Source organism: Stenella coeruleoalba (genome assembly GCF_951394435.1).
Source record: "Stenella coeruleoalba genome assembly, chromosome: 2".
Classification (NCBI taxonomy): domain Eukaryota; kingdom Metazoa; phylum Chordata; class Mammalia; order Artiodactyla; family Delphinidae; genus Stenella; species Stenella coeruleoalba.
Genome location: NC_137147.1, coordinates 84,239,637 through 84,256,261, shown reverse-complemented (window position 1 = coordinate 84,256,261; position 16,625 = coordinate 84,239,637). Strand labels below are relative to the sequence as shown.

The 16,625-nt window shown below is 40.9% G+C and overlaps 1 protein-coding gene across 1 annotated transcript; it reads left to right on the top strand.

The window, feature by feature from the left end:
- The first annotated feature begins 102 nt into the window (after positions 1 to 102).
- Positions 103 to 16,538, top strand: OIP5 (Opa interacting protein 5). The gene is made up of 5 exons (XM_079912601.1): positions 103 to 449; positions 680 to 746; positions 5,101 to 5,223; positions 8,681 to 8,762; positions 13,101 to 16,538. Exons 1-5 carry the CDS (start codon positions 131 to 133, stop codon positions 13,194 to 13,196), a joined length of 687 nt encoding a protein of 228 aa, XP_079768727.1. The 5' UTR covers positions 103 to 130; the 3' UTR covers positions 13,197 to 16,538.
- Positions 16,539 to 16,625: the final 87 nt, after the last annotated feature.

The window sequence follows — 16,625 nt, the reverse complement described above, 5'->3', positions numbered from 1 at the left end:
AAACGGCGTGTCCAGGCAACGAGTGCGCGGCAGAGCCCCACCCGGCTCACGTTGTCCAATGAGGACCCAGGAACCAAGCTTGGGGCGGGGCATGGTGCGTCTTTGAAACTGAGGCGCCAGCTGCAGGAAGATGGCGGCTAGGCCGCGGAGGCATCGCTCGCGCTTTGCAAAGCAGCCGCGGGGTGACTTTTGTGATGGCGCTAAGAAGACGATTGATGAACCTTCTCTTACGACTTCCATGGAGTGGGACACGCAGGTGGTGAAAGGGTCTTCGCCACTCGGCCCCGCCGGGCTGGGGCCGGAGGAGCCGTCCGGCCCGCGGCTGCCATGGTGGCTGCAGCCCGAGAGATGCGCTGTGTTCCAGTGTGCGCAGTGCCACGTCGTGCTCGCTGACTCTGTGCACCTCGCCTGGAACCTGTCGCGGTCCCTTGCAGCCGTGGTCTTCTCCAGTGAGTGGGCACGGCGTCTGGGAAGCGTTGCCGCTTTATTACTGGGTGGCTGGGAGCCGGCTGGGAGGAAAGCGGGATGAAAATTTGGAAGGAAATTAACTCCATTGCCAGGGGTCGGGGGCGAATCACTTTTCATGATTTTTGTGGCCATGATGAGTCTTTCTGGAGGGGAGAGTTTTTCCCTTCAATGCCTCATAGGTAGTCTTTCTGACCCGTGTTTGTCTTCCTAGGAGTCACAAATAATGTAGTTTTGGAGGCTCCCTTCCTAGTTGGCATTGACGGTTCGCTCAAAGGCAGGTACGTACTGAGAATTGCAGATAGATCTCTAGTCATTCCCTGACTTAATGAGACTGAGGAGCGTGGAACCGACTTGTACGAGGAGAAAATAGTTTATTCCTATCTTGCACTAGAATAAAAGTCTGTTTCATCCATACAATGTATTGGAAGGATGCTCCCTTTACCTGAGTCTTGTACGAACTTGATGTATTAATGAAATGGAAAAGATATTTGCGTGAGGGTTTTAAGGTTTTTATGAGGGCCACATCTCCCTAGTGGGTTGTGCAAGTGAAGTGAGTTTAAGAAAGTTATGTCTAGTAGGGGAAAAAGAAGAAAATTACCTTTAAGTGTATAGTGAGAATCACTTACCATAAACTACAATCCTTTGACATAACTAGGAATTACAAGTTTTCATTTAACCTGGAATTTGTAATAAGTTATGGCAGGACTAATTCTGCTGTAACCTGGGGAAAAACACAGTTGGAAAGTTACTTGAATATTGCCTGGTAAACTTTGCATCTTGACTGTAGTGTGATTTACAAGTAACAACAAAGTACTCAGTTGAATTCAGTAGTACAAAGCTACTCAATTTTCACTGTTGGTTTTAACAGCAAGACAGTTCATTCTGACCACAGTTTGGTTCAATTTTAATGTTAAATAGAGTTCCTATAGGAATTCTTAGTTGCTGTACTCAGTAATCAGGAAGAGTTCTGCAGCTCCTCTTACCTAACTGAAAGACACTCCCTATCCTTGCAGGAGTGTCCTCTTCCCACCCAAAGGAAACAGAGAGGGAAGGAGTGATGGCCTGCTTGGAACTGGTTCATTTGGGGCCAGAGGCAGAAGCTCTCTGAATATCTTCTTAGAGGGAAGCACATCTAGCTAGACCTGTGCTGTCCAGTACTGTAGCCACTAGCCACATGGTGGCTATTGAGCACTTAAAAGGTGGCCATTCTGAATTGAAGTATGCTGTGAGTGCAAAATACACACCAGATTTTGAAAACTTGGCCCCAAACATTGAATAATTTAAAAGTACTGATTACATGGGTTTTTTTTTTAAATTTTTTGGTTTTTGGCCACGCTGCACAGCTGTGGGAATCTTAGTTCCCAGACCAGGGATCAAACCCAGGCCCAGGGCAGTGAAAGTGCTGAGTCTTAACCACTGGACCCTCAGGGAATTCCCTTGATGACGATGTTTTTGAATATTGGGTAGCATAAAATATATTAAAACTAATTTTACCTGTTTCTTTTACTTTTTTTTTGAAGCTAAACTAATAGAAGATGTAAAATTACTTATGTGGCTTGCATTCTTAATAGACAGTACAGATCTAGATGGTTTATAAAACACTGGACAGAAAGTTCCATGTGTTTGGAATAAGGAGAGCCGTGGGACTCAGCAGGAAGAGATTTATTGTCAGGAATTGGCTCACTAGATTATGGAGGATGAGAAGTCCCAAGAGACAAGGTTGATAAACTGGAGACACAAGAGAGCCAGAGGTTTAGTTCTAGTCCAAGTCCACAGGCCTGAGATCCATGAGCCAAAGGTGTAAGTTCCAGTACAAAAGCCAACAGGCTCCAGACCCAGGAAGAGCTGAACATTTCAGTTCAAGTTCAAAGGCAGGAAAAAAAGATCAGTGTTGCAACTCAAGGCAGTCAGGCAAGAGGAGTTCCTCTTTTTCATGAGAGGGCCAGCCTTTTTGTTCTGTTCAGGTCTTCAACTGATTAGATGAGGGTCACCCACGATAAGGAGGGCAAACTGCTTTACTCAGTCTACTGATTCAAATATTACTCTCATTCAAAAACATCCCCATAAACACATTCAGAATAACATTTGACCAAATAACTGGGCACCCTTTGGCTCAGTCAAGCTGACACACAAATTTAATCATTACGTGTTAACCTGGCATCCACATGCATCTCCTAAACCCATACTTAATCTCCAAATAAAGACAATAACAAGGTCGTAATTCTTCCTAACATGTTACAGCTATCTTGCATACAACTAAAAACGCACTAAACCCTCCTCCAGAAAAGGAGATAAAGTCCTTAAGTGATACTTACTTTTCTCCTTGATATCTCATGGCTTAAATACTATGATGTAAAATTAATACTTAAATACTATAATAAAAAGTCAGTACATCTTATGTTACATTAGGGAAAAGAAAGGGAAGAAAACATAAACGCACATATACATGTAAACCTATTTATAACAAAATGAGGAGATATTCATGACAATTACATTCCTGTAACTGGTCACATGGTCATAGCTGGTATTTATAACTACCCTCTTCCACTACCCATTCTGTATTCCTTTTGCCTTCATCAGGCACTCAGATGATCATAGTTCTTTACCTGGTGTGATGCAAACCTTCATTCCTGGGCCATTAGCAGACTAATATTCAATGAAATATTTGTTATATGTTACATGCTAAGCATAATTTTGGGATCTCTTTACATTTTGCTCTGTGCCATTTATTTTTTTAAAGACACTTTTAAAATTATTTATTTATTGTCTGCATTGGGTCTTGGTTGCTGCGTGCGGGCTTTCTCTAGTTGCGATGAGCGGGGGCTACTCTTTGTTGCAGCGCACGGGCTTCTCATTGTGGTGGTTTCTCTTTGTTGCAGAGCACAGGCTCTAGGCATGCAGGCTTCAGTAGTTGTGGCATGCAGGCTCAGTAGTAGCTTGCAGGCTCTAGAGTGCAGGCTCAGTAGTTGTGGCGCATGGGCTTAGTTGCTCCACGGCATGTGGGATCTTCCCGGACCAGAGAACAAACCTGTGTCCCCTGCATTGGCAGGCAGGTTCTTAACCACTGCGCCACCAGGGAAGTCCCAGCTCTGTGCCATTTATTAGTTTCTACAGACATTTGTCTATAGGTACTGTGGTTTGTCTGATATAATTAATTCCTACTTAGGAATTAATAAAAATGCAACTTTATTTCATGGCTTGCTTTTTGGTAATGTAGTCACAAAAATACAGTACTGCATGTGTGGTGTGGGACTTCATTTACCAGTAAATTTATATTTTGTTGCTTGGTCTTTAGTGTCCATTGACATGAATCTATTTTTAGCCATGCAATTATTATACTTTATTAGTACTCATTTACTGCATATAGTATGTTTATACAGATAATTTTTTCCCCTTACTAAACCACTCTAAATTGCTTTCAGTACATGAATGATGAAACAGTTAATTTTTTCTTAAATATTTTTTGTAATATTTGGATTTGTCTTATATACCAGAAAATAAGGTAAGTGACTTACCTACATGGTGTAACTAGAACTAAAATCCATGTTTCCTGATTCCTCATCCAGTAATCTTTCAAAGGATAAAGGAAAATAAAATAGCTTGCTAGGACAATATGATTTATTTTCTTTCTTTTGCATTTTATCTGGGTAATTTTTTAATTTTTTGTTATATCTGCAAAAACAAAACAAAACCTGATTTGAGTTCTATTAATAAATTGCTTAATAAGCCCTAATCGATTTGTTTTACTTTAACTGGAAATTGGCTTAATGGTAGCTAATTTATATGGTCATGTGTAGTTTTATATGTTTAAATGTTTTTTTGTTTAAATAAATTTATTTATTTATGGCTGCATTGGGTCTTCATTGCTGCCCGCGGGCTTTCTCTAGTTGTGGCGAGTGGGGGCTACCCTTCATTGCTAGGCACAGGCTTCTCAGTGAGGTGGCTTCTCTTTGTTGCAGAGCACAGGCTCTAGGTGCGTGGGCTTCAGTAGCTGCAGCACGCAGGCTCAGTAGTTGTGGCTTACGGGCTTAGTTGCTCCGCGGCATGTGGGATCTTCCCGGACCAGGGTTCGAACCTGTGTCCCCTGCATTGGCAGGTGGATTCTTAACCACTGCGCCACCAGGGAGGTCCCTGTTTAAATGTTAATCTGATTTGTTAGCTCTTTTTCTGCTTTCAGATATAAATTACTTCAGTGAAATGACAGTTACATATCACATGATTGCTTTTGTGGCCAGAATCCACAAGGGTATCTATAATCTGAGTTAACCTTTCTTTTTTTTTTTTTTTTTTTTTTTGTGGTACGCGGGCCTCTTACTGTTGTGGCCTCTCCCGTTGTGGAGCACAGGCTCCGGACACGCAGGCTCAGCGGCCATGGCTCACGGGCCCAGCCGCTCCGTGGCATGTGGGATCCTCCCGGACAGGGGCATGAACCCGTGTCCCCTGCATCGGCAGGCGGACTCTCAACCACTGCGCCACCAGGGAAGCCCTTGAGTTAACCTTTCTTGAATGTGACATTTCCTCAGTCTCATTCCTATCATAGCCTATTTTTTAGGAATGAGTCCATAACATGAGTTATTTTGTATTTGTTCTTTGATTTTCTTTCTTAACCCAAATCCTGTTTTTTCCTCCCAGCACGTACAACCTTTTATTCTGTAGTTCCTGTGAGATTCCCATTGGTTTCCATCTGTATTCTACTCATGCTGCCCTTGCTGCCTTGAGAGGTCACTTCTGCCTTTCCACTGACAAAATGGTGTGGTAAGTAGACTTAGATATTCTTTATCAAATAAATTTTAAAACATCTTCCAGAAAAGGCAGAATGTTTGTACCAGAGAAGATGCTAAAGCCAGGTACTGTTTCTTACAAAAAAGATGGCAATGGGACCAAAACATAGTCTTATAACATTATGATCATTTTGGATGTCTCATAATCATACCATGTGTTAATAATTATACCATGGAATAACTGAGAGGATATTCTTTCATTCCAAGAACTTTTGGAAGGTAAGTTTTTGCAAAATAATCCTGTAGTAGACACTTTTGGGGTTTGTGCCTAGCCCCTGTCTCCCTCCCATAGTATGGGACTTTGTGGCCATATTTGTTATCCTGTGTGATACCACTCCCAGGTGATGGGATCAGGAATAGACCTGACCTAAGCTAAGCCAATCAGGCTTTTTACCCTAAGAATTTGAAATAAAGACCCAGAGACATTGGTTATCTGTAGATGGAACTGGTGCTGAAGTTGGGAAGTGAAAGCTGTAGGTTTAGGGTAGATATTTTCTATGTCGTGCATGTAAATGCGGAGAAATTTTGTCTACAGAAAAAGAAGAATGAAGCAGATACACAAAGAAAAGTAAAAAATAATGACCATGTGGCCTCATAAAGTCAGAAAAAGTTCCCTATTGTTTGTTCCTTCTCATGAATTACTTTGGATATTTCTTGTCTTTCTAAATATAAATTCTACTTTTTACTTAAGCTTTTCTGTTATTGCAACAAACTGAAACATCCATCAAAGTCTCTTCTTGATTATTAGAAACAAAAACAGCCATTGATGGCCTAGTTTGTGTCAGGTATTGTACTATGCTTACCTCACTGAGTTTTTGTGTTTTGTTTTTTTTTTCCCTTACTGAGTTCTTAATGTAAGAAAACTGGGGCTTGGAGATGTGGAGGAGCTGAGAATTGAGTCCATGTCTTAACTCCAAAGCTTAATTTCCATTCATAAAACAGAAAGTTTCCTTTTGCTCATTTAATGCGCTTAGATGGGTGTTTCTAGCTGAGCTATGGACAACAAGAGCACTAAAACTTATAAATAGGGGGGACTTCCCTGGTGGTCCAGTGGTTAAGAATCCACCTTCCAGTGCAGGGGACGCAGGTTCGATTCCTGGTCAGGGAACTAAGATCCCACATGCCACGGGGCAACTAAGCCTGCGTGCTGCAACTACTGAGACCATGCACTCTGGAGTCCAAGCGCCACAACTAGAGAGAAGCCTGCGTGCTGCAACAAAGAGCTCGCGTGTCGCAACTAAGACCCGACACAGCCACATAAATAAATAAATATTAAAAAAAAACAAAAACTTATAAATAGGGGACTTCCCTGATGGTCCAGGGGTTAAGACTCCGTAAAAACAAACAACCTTAAAAATAAAGCCCATCCTTTGCCATGAGGTTGTTCAGTGCGCATTAGGTACACTATTTGTTCTTCGATGCCAATTTTCTTTTTTTTAAACATTTATTTATTTATTTATTTGGCTAAACTTGGTCTTAGTTGCGGCACACGTGTGGATGGTTGTGGCGTGCAGGATCTTTAGTTGCGGTGTGCAGGATTTAGTTCCCTGACCAGGGATTGAACCACGGGCCCCCTGCATTGGGAGTGTGGAGTCTTAACCGGGGACCACCAGGGAAGTCCCTCAATGCTGATTTTCAACAGGATATGTGTACTTGAGATGGATTGATATTTTACTTTCAATTTCTAGTTCATTCTTAAATAATTTCTATTTAGAATTAAGTTTAAAGACACAGGGAAAAGTATCTCTAAGTGTGTGCTATTCGTAACCTCGAATCTTTTTTAGAAACAGTTTTAAGTAATTATTCCAGCCAACCTGTAATTGAGTTTTTGCTTAGGGAAATAAGCTTTTAGTAACAAAAATTTTTAATATAAATTTGAAAAGCATTATGAGATTTTTAAGTAATTTCTTAATCAAAATGAGGAATTGGACTCAAAGGTCAGTATATTCTTTCTGATTAAGTAGAAATTAGGGAACTTCCCTGGTGGCGCAGTGGTTAAGAATCCACCTGCCAATGTGGGCGATATAGGTTTGAGCCCTGGTCTGAGAAGATCCCACATGCCACAGAGCAACTAAGCCCACGCACCTAGAGCCTGTGCTCCGCAACAAGAGAAACTACTCTAATGAGAAGCCCGTGCACCACAATGAAGAGTAGTCCCCACTCGCCACAACTAGAGAAAGCCCCACACGCAGCAACGAAGACCCAACTCAGTCAATAAATAAAATTAAATTTAAAAAAAAAAAAGGGAAAGTATAGGTAGCACGAGTCTGGGAATATGATAAATCTATGTCTGTGTGTATCAGAATGAATTTGGTTGCTAGTTACAGAAATCCAAAGAGTGGCTTTAACAAGTACAGGGTGGGGCAGTTGGCCACTCCAGGATTGTTCTAGTTGCTCAGCCACGACAGGGCTCTGGGTCAGCATCTCTGGTCCTCTTGGCCTTTTCCTCTTGGATGCTGCAAGTATAAGCATCCAAAACTGGAAGAAAAAGGATATGGTAAGTGTGGGAACACAGGGAATGGTCTCTTTATCAGCAAAAATTTCCTTATCATTGGCAGAACTATGTCACATGGTTGCCTTAAGCTGGGAAAGCAAATATGTGACAGTAGGGAATAAGATTGCCACAGTTGGCCCAGAACAGTTATGATTCATCTTTTAGGACTGGACACACTGCTGCCCTAAACAAATTCTGGGTTCTGTTAGCAACAAAAACTTGAGGAATGGCTCTGGGGTAGGCAACCAACAGTATTTGTCACAACTGTGGTTACTTTTCTTCTGTGCTACACCATCTACTGGTAGAGTTATGAGGCTTATACTTATCACAGTTATTCATATGACCCTGGTTTTTTGTCTTTAGTTTGTCCTAGGATAATTTTAAATCATGTATTCTGGGCTGGCAAGGGGTGAGATGAGGCACAGGGTCTCTCTGATGACTTATATTTTTAATATGTAAAAAATTACATATTTTTTTGCGTTATTTTTGGCTGCGTCGGGTCTTCATTGCTGCGCGCGGGCTTTCTCTAGTTGCGGCCAGCGGGGGCTTCTCATTGCAATGGCTTCTCTTTGTTGTGGAGCATGGGCTCCAGTAGTTGTGGCACGTGGGCTCAGTAGTTGTGGCTTGCAGGCTCTAGAGTGCAGGCTCAGTAGTTGTGGTGCACGGGCTTAGTTGCTCTGAGGCATGTGGGATCTTCTCAGACCAGGGATCGAACCCATGTCCCTTGCATTGGCAGGCGGATTCTTAACCACTGTACCACCAGGGAAGTCCCTCTGATGACTTATTGAGAATACTTTTCCTACAAAATACATTATGAATCTTGAAATGGAAATAAGCAATAAAGCAATCTTTGCTTGACAGATATTGCAAGTTTGGTTCCTTGATAATTATAACTGTGGTATAGTACTAATATTTTCTCTCTATATTTTCTATTTAGCTACCTCTTAAAAACAAAAGCCATAGTAAACGCATCTGAGATGGATATTCACAACGTATCTCTACCAGAAAAAGTTGCAGAGGTAAAATTTCATGATGGTTGTGTGTTTCCTTTAATATAGGCAATTCCTAATTATCTGTACCCGTGAATTTAGGGGCAGTGAAATGGTGAATACGCCAGTAATTCTTTATACCTGGTTTGGCATTCCTTATTGAATTTGTGACACAAAGCAAAATAGTAAAGCCATATTGTCAAGTCTGGTTCAGGAGGAGGTGGAGAGCTGCTGAGCTCCACATTCCTATTCCTCCTCTCTACTGGGTATGGACACCATCATCCTTCATAGGTCTTTCCTCTTTGCAAGCACCTCATGCTTAGACAGCTTGGAGGAGAAAGAGTGCTGAAACCATCATTAAGAATTCTTACTTAAATGGGCTTTACTAGCGTTTCATGGTTTCCAGTTGAAGAAAGAAACTTTGTTTCAGTAGCTTGCTGGCTTATTCTTAGTGGAAATTTGGCTATAACTTTACTACCGTGGGAAGAACAACCTTAGAATTTACTGTTGGTTTTGTTTTTAGCACTGTTAATAGTTTATTCCTCGGTAATTACACATTTAGTAACCAGGGCATTTACTTTTCAAAGTTTAAGTAACTTTTAGGACAGGGGAACAGTGACTTTTTTTTTCTTTTTTTGCATAATTAACTAAGCTCATGAAACCATGTTCTAAGCCAGGAATTCGCAAACTTTTTCTGTAAAGGACCAGACGACAAATGTCTTAAGCTAGACCATTCAGTCTCTACTATTCATCTCTGCTATGGTAGTGCAAAAGCAGCCATAGATGGTATATAAACACATGGATATAGCTTTGTAGCAATAAAACATTATTAAAACAAATGGGCAGCAGGCTATCCTGCAGTCCATAGTTCGCCTACCCTTGCTCTGAGCAACTAAGTTGATGAGCAGGGTCAATAAATACTGTGGTTAGAAATAATTTGTATGGGAGATAACTTCTAGAATGGTGGCCTGAGGAGCTGCATGGACCCCCCCCCAACAAAACAGCCATAACCAAAGAAAATTATAAAGAAAACAGCCATCTTAAGTCTGTGGAAATTTTCCTCAAGGCTTAAAGCAAATGAAGAGATATTTATTGAAGAAAATCTACTAAACCTTGGTAAGAGCAGTGAAAACCTGTGGCATTTGAGCCACAACCTACTCCCTCCCTCCCTTGCCCCTCCAGCTCAGAGGGAGGGAGGCTCCATCTGGGCGAACGCAGCCAAGAGCACAGAGATCCTTTTCCCCTAGCTCTCAGTTTAGGGCTGTGGTATCTTCCCAGGAGGGGCAGGCTACCAGCATTTCTCATCAGAAGCTCTATTCTAGGCAAGAACAGCCATTTGTAGTGTGCAAGTTCTACCACTGGCACAACAGGCTAAGAGTACTAGGAACCCAGTCACTTTTGTCCCAGATTGTTTGTAGGGCAGAAGCTTCATGCTGACAGATGCAAGCAGAGAAGACCAGAAGCTACTGCCTCTGCCCAGCACCCTGCTGGTAAAGCAGGGGTGTTACTCTGAGAGACACTACCCCACCCCAGCTTGGGAGCCCATATTAAGAGGTAGATTGTAAAAAAAGAGCTCTGAAGCTTTCCTAAGGGAACTAACTTTATTTGGAACAGGGTGTGGGGATATTCAAGTCTAAGGATTCTACCCAATACAATGGAGATTTTGGTGGTGAGCAATTAAGAGGAAGCTAATAGTCCATATGAACAATAAGCTAAACCATGGACAAGTTAGAAATTTATGAGAAAATCAGGGAAACAGACAGCTAAAATAAGAGCCCTCCTGGGGTTGGAACAAAAGAAGACTGGCCTTAAAGACTACCCCCCCCCATAAATGGGTCTGATTTTAATTGGATTAGACTGTGGAGCAATTTATGTCCCAGGGCACTGTCAAAATAGAGCAGTCAGCCAGAAATTAGTGAAGGCTAATAGCTGGGTGTGATATCAACAAAGGCATCCAGTTTACACAGAGCTCAGGGAAAAAGAGTCAAAGAAGGCCCTGCTAAATCCACTGTCATCCCAGGGTGACTGCACATTTCCAAGGCTGTGTCCTCCGAGGAGTGACATCAGAAGCTGCACACTGTGAGGGAAATAGACATCACTGAAAGAGTCAAGCCAACTACTAAACAGATAAGCAAAAAATAACCACTACAAGCCAGGACATGGGGTGGAGGTAGGGGGATGTTTAATATCCCAAGTTGCTTTAATATGTTATCTAAAATGTCTGGTTTTCAATAAAAATTAGGAGACATGCAAAGAAAAGTATGACCCATACACAGGATAAAATACAGGCATCAGAAACTGTTTGAAAAGGCCCAGATGTTGGGACTTAGCAGACACAGCCTTCAAAGCAGCAATTAAAAGTATTTGCAAAAGGGGCTTCCCTATTGGTGCAGTGGTTAAGAATCTGCCTGCCAATGCAGGGGACGCGAGTTTGAACCCTGGTCCAGGAAGATCCCACATGCTGCGAACCAACTAAGCCCGTGTGCCACAACTATTGAGCCTGTGCTCTAGAGGCCGTGAGCCACGACTACTGAAGCCCATGTGCCTAGAGCCCATGCTCTGCAACGAGAAGCCACCGCAGTAAGAAGCCTGCGCACTGCAACAAAGAGTAGCCCCCGCTCACTGCAACTAGTGAAAGCCCGCGTGCACAGCAACGAAGACCCAACGGAGCCAAAGATTAAAAAATAATAATAAATTTTTTAAAAAGGGCTTAAAAAACAAACAACATCTAAATGGAAATCCTGGAGTTGAAATACAATCAACAAGAGAACAAACGTATGGACAGCAAGGGGGGAAAGTGGCGGTGGCAGGTGATGATGGTGGTGTGATGAATTGGGAGATTGGGATTGAAGTGTATACACTGATATGTATAAAATTGATGACTAAAAAAAAAAAAAAATTGATGACTAATAAGACCTGCTGTATAAAAAAATAAGTAAAATTAAAAAAAACACAAAAGTACAATCAACAACTGAAATGAAAAATTCACCAGAGAGGCTGAACAGATCTGAATTGGGCAAAGAATCAGCGAACTTGGAGATAGACTGATGAGATTTGCAATCTGAAGAAGAAAGAAAAAAAAAAAGAATGAAGAAAAATTAACTGAGTCTAAGAGACCTGTTGGACACCATCAAGCACACCTAAATATGCTTTGGTAATGCGAGTACAAAAGGGAAAGATAAAGTAGAAAAAATGTTCAAGGAAATAATGGTTGAAAACTTCCCAAATCTGATAAAAGACAATCTACATGTCTATAAGCTCAACAAGCACAGGTAGGATAAATGCAGAGAGAACTGTACCCCAACACACAGTAAAAATGTTGAATGCTAAAGACTGAAGAAAAATCTTTAAAGTAAGAAAAATGATTGTGTCCAAGAGCACCCAAATAAGATTAATGGGCTCTAGAGTGACCTGTTCAAGCAAAATTTCCTGATGAATTTTGTGTGTTCTTGTATCTTGGATCATAAAAAGTAGATTTCGTGCTATGCAAATTATGGCAGAAATTTTTTTTTTTTTTTTTTACTTCAACAGACGACTTATCCATGATAACTTTGTGAGTCTGAGTACAGGTTGTATTTTGAGTAACACTAAGTTTGGTTCTAGATATAGCTATTCTAAGCTGAAAAAACTATTGAAAATTAGCTACCACAAACATCTGTTCTAAATCTGACAACCAGAGCTACTCTTGAAGGTGATTAGCAGAATATTAAAGACAGACATTTGTTACTGTGAACAAAGAATTAGAAAAAAAAAATTCTTGCTACTGGAAAAAAAAGGGAAAGCCTGATTAATGCTTCTGTTTCAAGCTTTCTTATCCCCCTTTATTCTTGTCTTCCTCCCCAGGTTTTGGAGTTATCACCAAACTGGTGATAAGGGCTAGGAAGGATGGAGACTAGAAGCAGTGATGCTCAGCAGTGGCTGGTCTTTTTCCACATGAAACTTTTTTTTTTTTCTTTTTTTTTTCTTTTCTTTTTTTTTGCGGTACGCGGGCCTCTCACTGTTGTGGCCTCTCCCGTTGCGGAGCACAGGCTCCGGACACGCAGCCTCAGCGGCCATGGCTCACGGGCCCAGCCGCGGGGCATGTGGGATCTTCCCAGACCGGGGCACGAACCCATGTCTCCTGCATCGGCAGGCGGACTCTCAACTACTGCGCCACCAGGGAAGCCCCCACATGAAACTTTTTATCTGTCACCTTATTGTGCTCTAGGTTTGTTGTATAAAGTTCTTTCAGAAATAGAACAGATGTCCTTTTGAAATGTGTTGCAGTATTGCCAGCTCCCAATCACTAGCTTAAGTCTGAAGTGGCTTCTAGAACCAGCAGATTGAGACTTTAAGATTCCCTGATAATCTATGTATTTCTTTTCCCAGCTGAAAGAGAAGATAATGTTAACGCATACTCGCTTAAATTCACTCATCAAGATTCTGAAGGAAGGGACTCCTGACCAGTCCAAGCCAACAAACTGATCCAGAATCAAAGCTTGAGTATCATGTTCAGGCCTTACTGCTGTCTTCAACAACAGGTGCTGTTTGATCACTTCTCAAGAAAGTTCAGTTTCAAGGATGAATGGGAAATGTGGTTTATTGTTTACCTCTAGACTGATTTTCCAAGTGATTTGTGAAGCTGTTTCTGGAAGATGAGAAGCTAAGGAGACTTCTGTTCAGATTTCATAGTTATCTGTCTTAAGAATTTATTTTAGCTTCTTATCAATTTCATAATATTTATTTCGGAAAACATTTTGACTGCAAATTTAGGGATTAAGAGGCAATGTCCCATGAGTGCTCTGATCTAAAGATGCATGTTTGGCCTGAAAATAGCGTTGTACTTATGTTGACTATTATTCCTACATGGAGCAACTGTCATGAATACTGAGAAATCATTTTTTTCTTATGTGAAATACGGGTACATACATTTTCTGTAGGTTATGTTCAGTAAGTTAACTGCATAATATATATTTATCGTTCCCTTTTCTGTTGTAAACTGAGCTTAACAGGATGATAATGAAAGGAATGATAAAAACATCAAACATTTACCAAAATGCTTTCTTTTATTTTGCTTTATGTAGCACTGTGGCTCAGTAGCTCATCATATTATTCATTTAATAAATATAAAGTATTATGCTAGCTGCTGGGGATGAAAGATAAGCAAAAACAGCTACTCTGTATCCTCAGTTTATAATCTAGTCAAGAGATGGGACACTCAAATAACCACATGAAGACATTTAAAATTACAACTGTAGTAAGGGTTCTGAAGAAAAGGGACATAGAAATATAAGCACATATAGCAAGTAACTGACCTGGTTTGGGGGTCAGGTAAGGCCTCTCTGTGGAAGTAATGTTTCAGCAGTGGTCTGAAAGATGAGTAGGCATTTAATAAGCTGACGAAGAGAACAGTCTATACAAAGGCCCTTAAAAAGACCTGTAGGAGTTACAACGGTGTCCAGAAACCTGCGGATGCAAGGTCTTATCGGCCTTCTGAAGGATGTTTGTTTTTATCCCAACAACCTTGAAGAATTTTAAAGGAGGCCTATGACAGGATCAAATTTTCGTTTTCAGAACCTCATTAGGGTTGTCTTATGGAGAATGGGTGGGAGGGCGGCAAGCAGACCACTAAGGAGGGGCTGGCACTAGAACAATCAAGAGACGATAGCCTAGTGGTGGTGCACAGAGAAGTTAATGTGGTTCCGATGTGGCTAGCAGATTTTTTTTTTTTTTTTGCTGCGCTGCGCAGCATGTGGGATCTTAGTTCCCTGACCGGGGATCGAACCCACACCCCCTGTATTGGAAGCGCAGTCTTAACCACTGGACCACCAGGGGAGTCCCCAGTGGCTAGCAGATTTAATAGCAGATTCTTTCCATTTTAGACTGCATATAGGATATTTTCCTTTAAAACTATTTTAGAGGGGCTTCCCTGGTGGCGCAGTGGTTGAGAGTCCGCCTGCCAATGCAGGGGACAGGGGTTCGTGCCCCGGTCCGGGAAGATCCCACATGCCGTGGAGCGGCTGGGCCTGTGAGCCATGGCCGCTGAGCCTGCGCGTCCCGAGCCTGTGCTCTGCAACGGGGGAGGCCACAACAGTGAGAGGCCCGCGTATGGCAAAAAAAAAAAAAAAAAAAAAAAAAAAACTATTTTAGAGAGAAAATTCTGGCTCGCTTTATGCTTTTGAGTTGCAAAATTTGGTTAAGTAAGGGCGAAGCCTCTGGCAACAACCAGTACCAGAAAAGCTCTTTCTACTCCTAAAGAATGAGACCTAATACTAATACTACATTGAATCATCCTGGGATTCTTACTGTGTATGGGTATGTCTGCCTCAACGTATTTCCTTTCTTTAAAAAGCTGTTCTTACGTAGCTATTTTCCTTAACCTCTGGATTTGCTGTTTTGGTAGACTTTCAATAGAAAATTAAATGCTTGAACTTGACATCAAATTAAGCTGGCTAGTTTTACATATTTTTTTTCTCTCAAATACAAATTACATGTTTACTCTAGAAAAAAATTCAGATATAGATGTGTGACAAAGGAAAGGGTAAAAGTATACTTCCCCTTACATTTCTGAGAGGCACAATGTAGCATGCTGGGAGCCAAATGATTTAGATTCAGATTGTGGCTTGGTTACTTATTAGCCATGAACTTGAAGAATTAAACTCTTCTTGTAAGATAGGGATTAAAAACTAACTAGGGCTCTAGTGAGGATTAAATGAGTTAATGAATACATCTAATGTAATTAAGAGTAATGCTTAATATTAAGTGCTTAATAAATGCTACGCTATTATAACCTTCATGCGTGTGGACAGACACATAGACATAAAAGGCAATTATATTTTTCACATTATTCTGCAACCTGCTTCTCAAATAATACATGTCACAAACAGCTTTCTATACCAGGCCTCACAAATTACTTAACACCTGCATATGATTCAATAATCAATACATCAGAATTTAACCATTTTTTTATTGGATCCTTGTCATGTCTTTGCGTATCTGTTCTGGTATTTCTGTAGGAGTGATTCCTAACGTGGAACAGAGTCAAAGGGCATGTGCATTTACAATTTTGATATTATGCCTTCCATAAATGTTGTACCAATTGTACTAATACTCTCACTAATGGCTGACTTTTTTAAACAAGGCCTTAGTGGTATAAAAGCTCCTCTGGAAGTCTATAACATCAATAATGACTGGCTGATATTAACAGATTCTAAGGCTAGTTATCATTTACCACTGTATGTATGTTGAATAAAAGTGTTTTCAAAATTCCATGTATTTATGAGAACAAAAAAATTGCATATATAAAGTCCCCAGGTTGTACACTTTTGAGCTCCTTAATTAATGGCAGAAACCATCTCAATTTTTATAACTCCAGCATCTAGCACAGTACCTGGAAGTGGAGTATATCAGTGTGTGTTAAATGAATAGTCTCATAAATCAAAGGAAGGAACTATTACATTAGTTGTCACATCACAAAAACCACATAGCTTTTGTTCATTTGACAATAGCCAATCCCAAGGAAGTTTGTAACAGCTTTCTTAAAACTGAACTCCTTTCCTTTCCCCTGAATCTAGGAGGATCTCTTAAGTAGCGTTGAAACGTCTTAACTTTTTAAAATTAAATATAAAAGCTTCTTAATTATTGGCAGTAATTGTATCATTATTTCCTTACCAGAAACTAAACATTTGCTCCTAGACCTAGCATAAGGTTGGCCCTAAAGGTAAAACAGGGGATGGCATAAGGGCATAGTTTAAATAAGGTGCCTCTTTATTCATATGGTTGCCTGTTTTTCCCTTGAACTACAACAGAAACTGCCACAACTTGGCATCAAGAAACCCAGGTCCTTTGTCTTCTTTATTTGACATCTGGCGCCTACCTAAGCACAGGTCTGTGGATAGGCTCCTTTTTCCATCT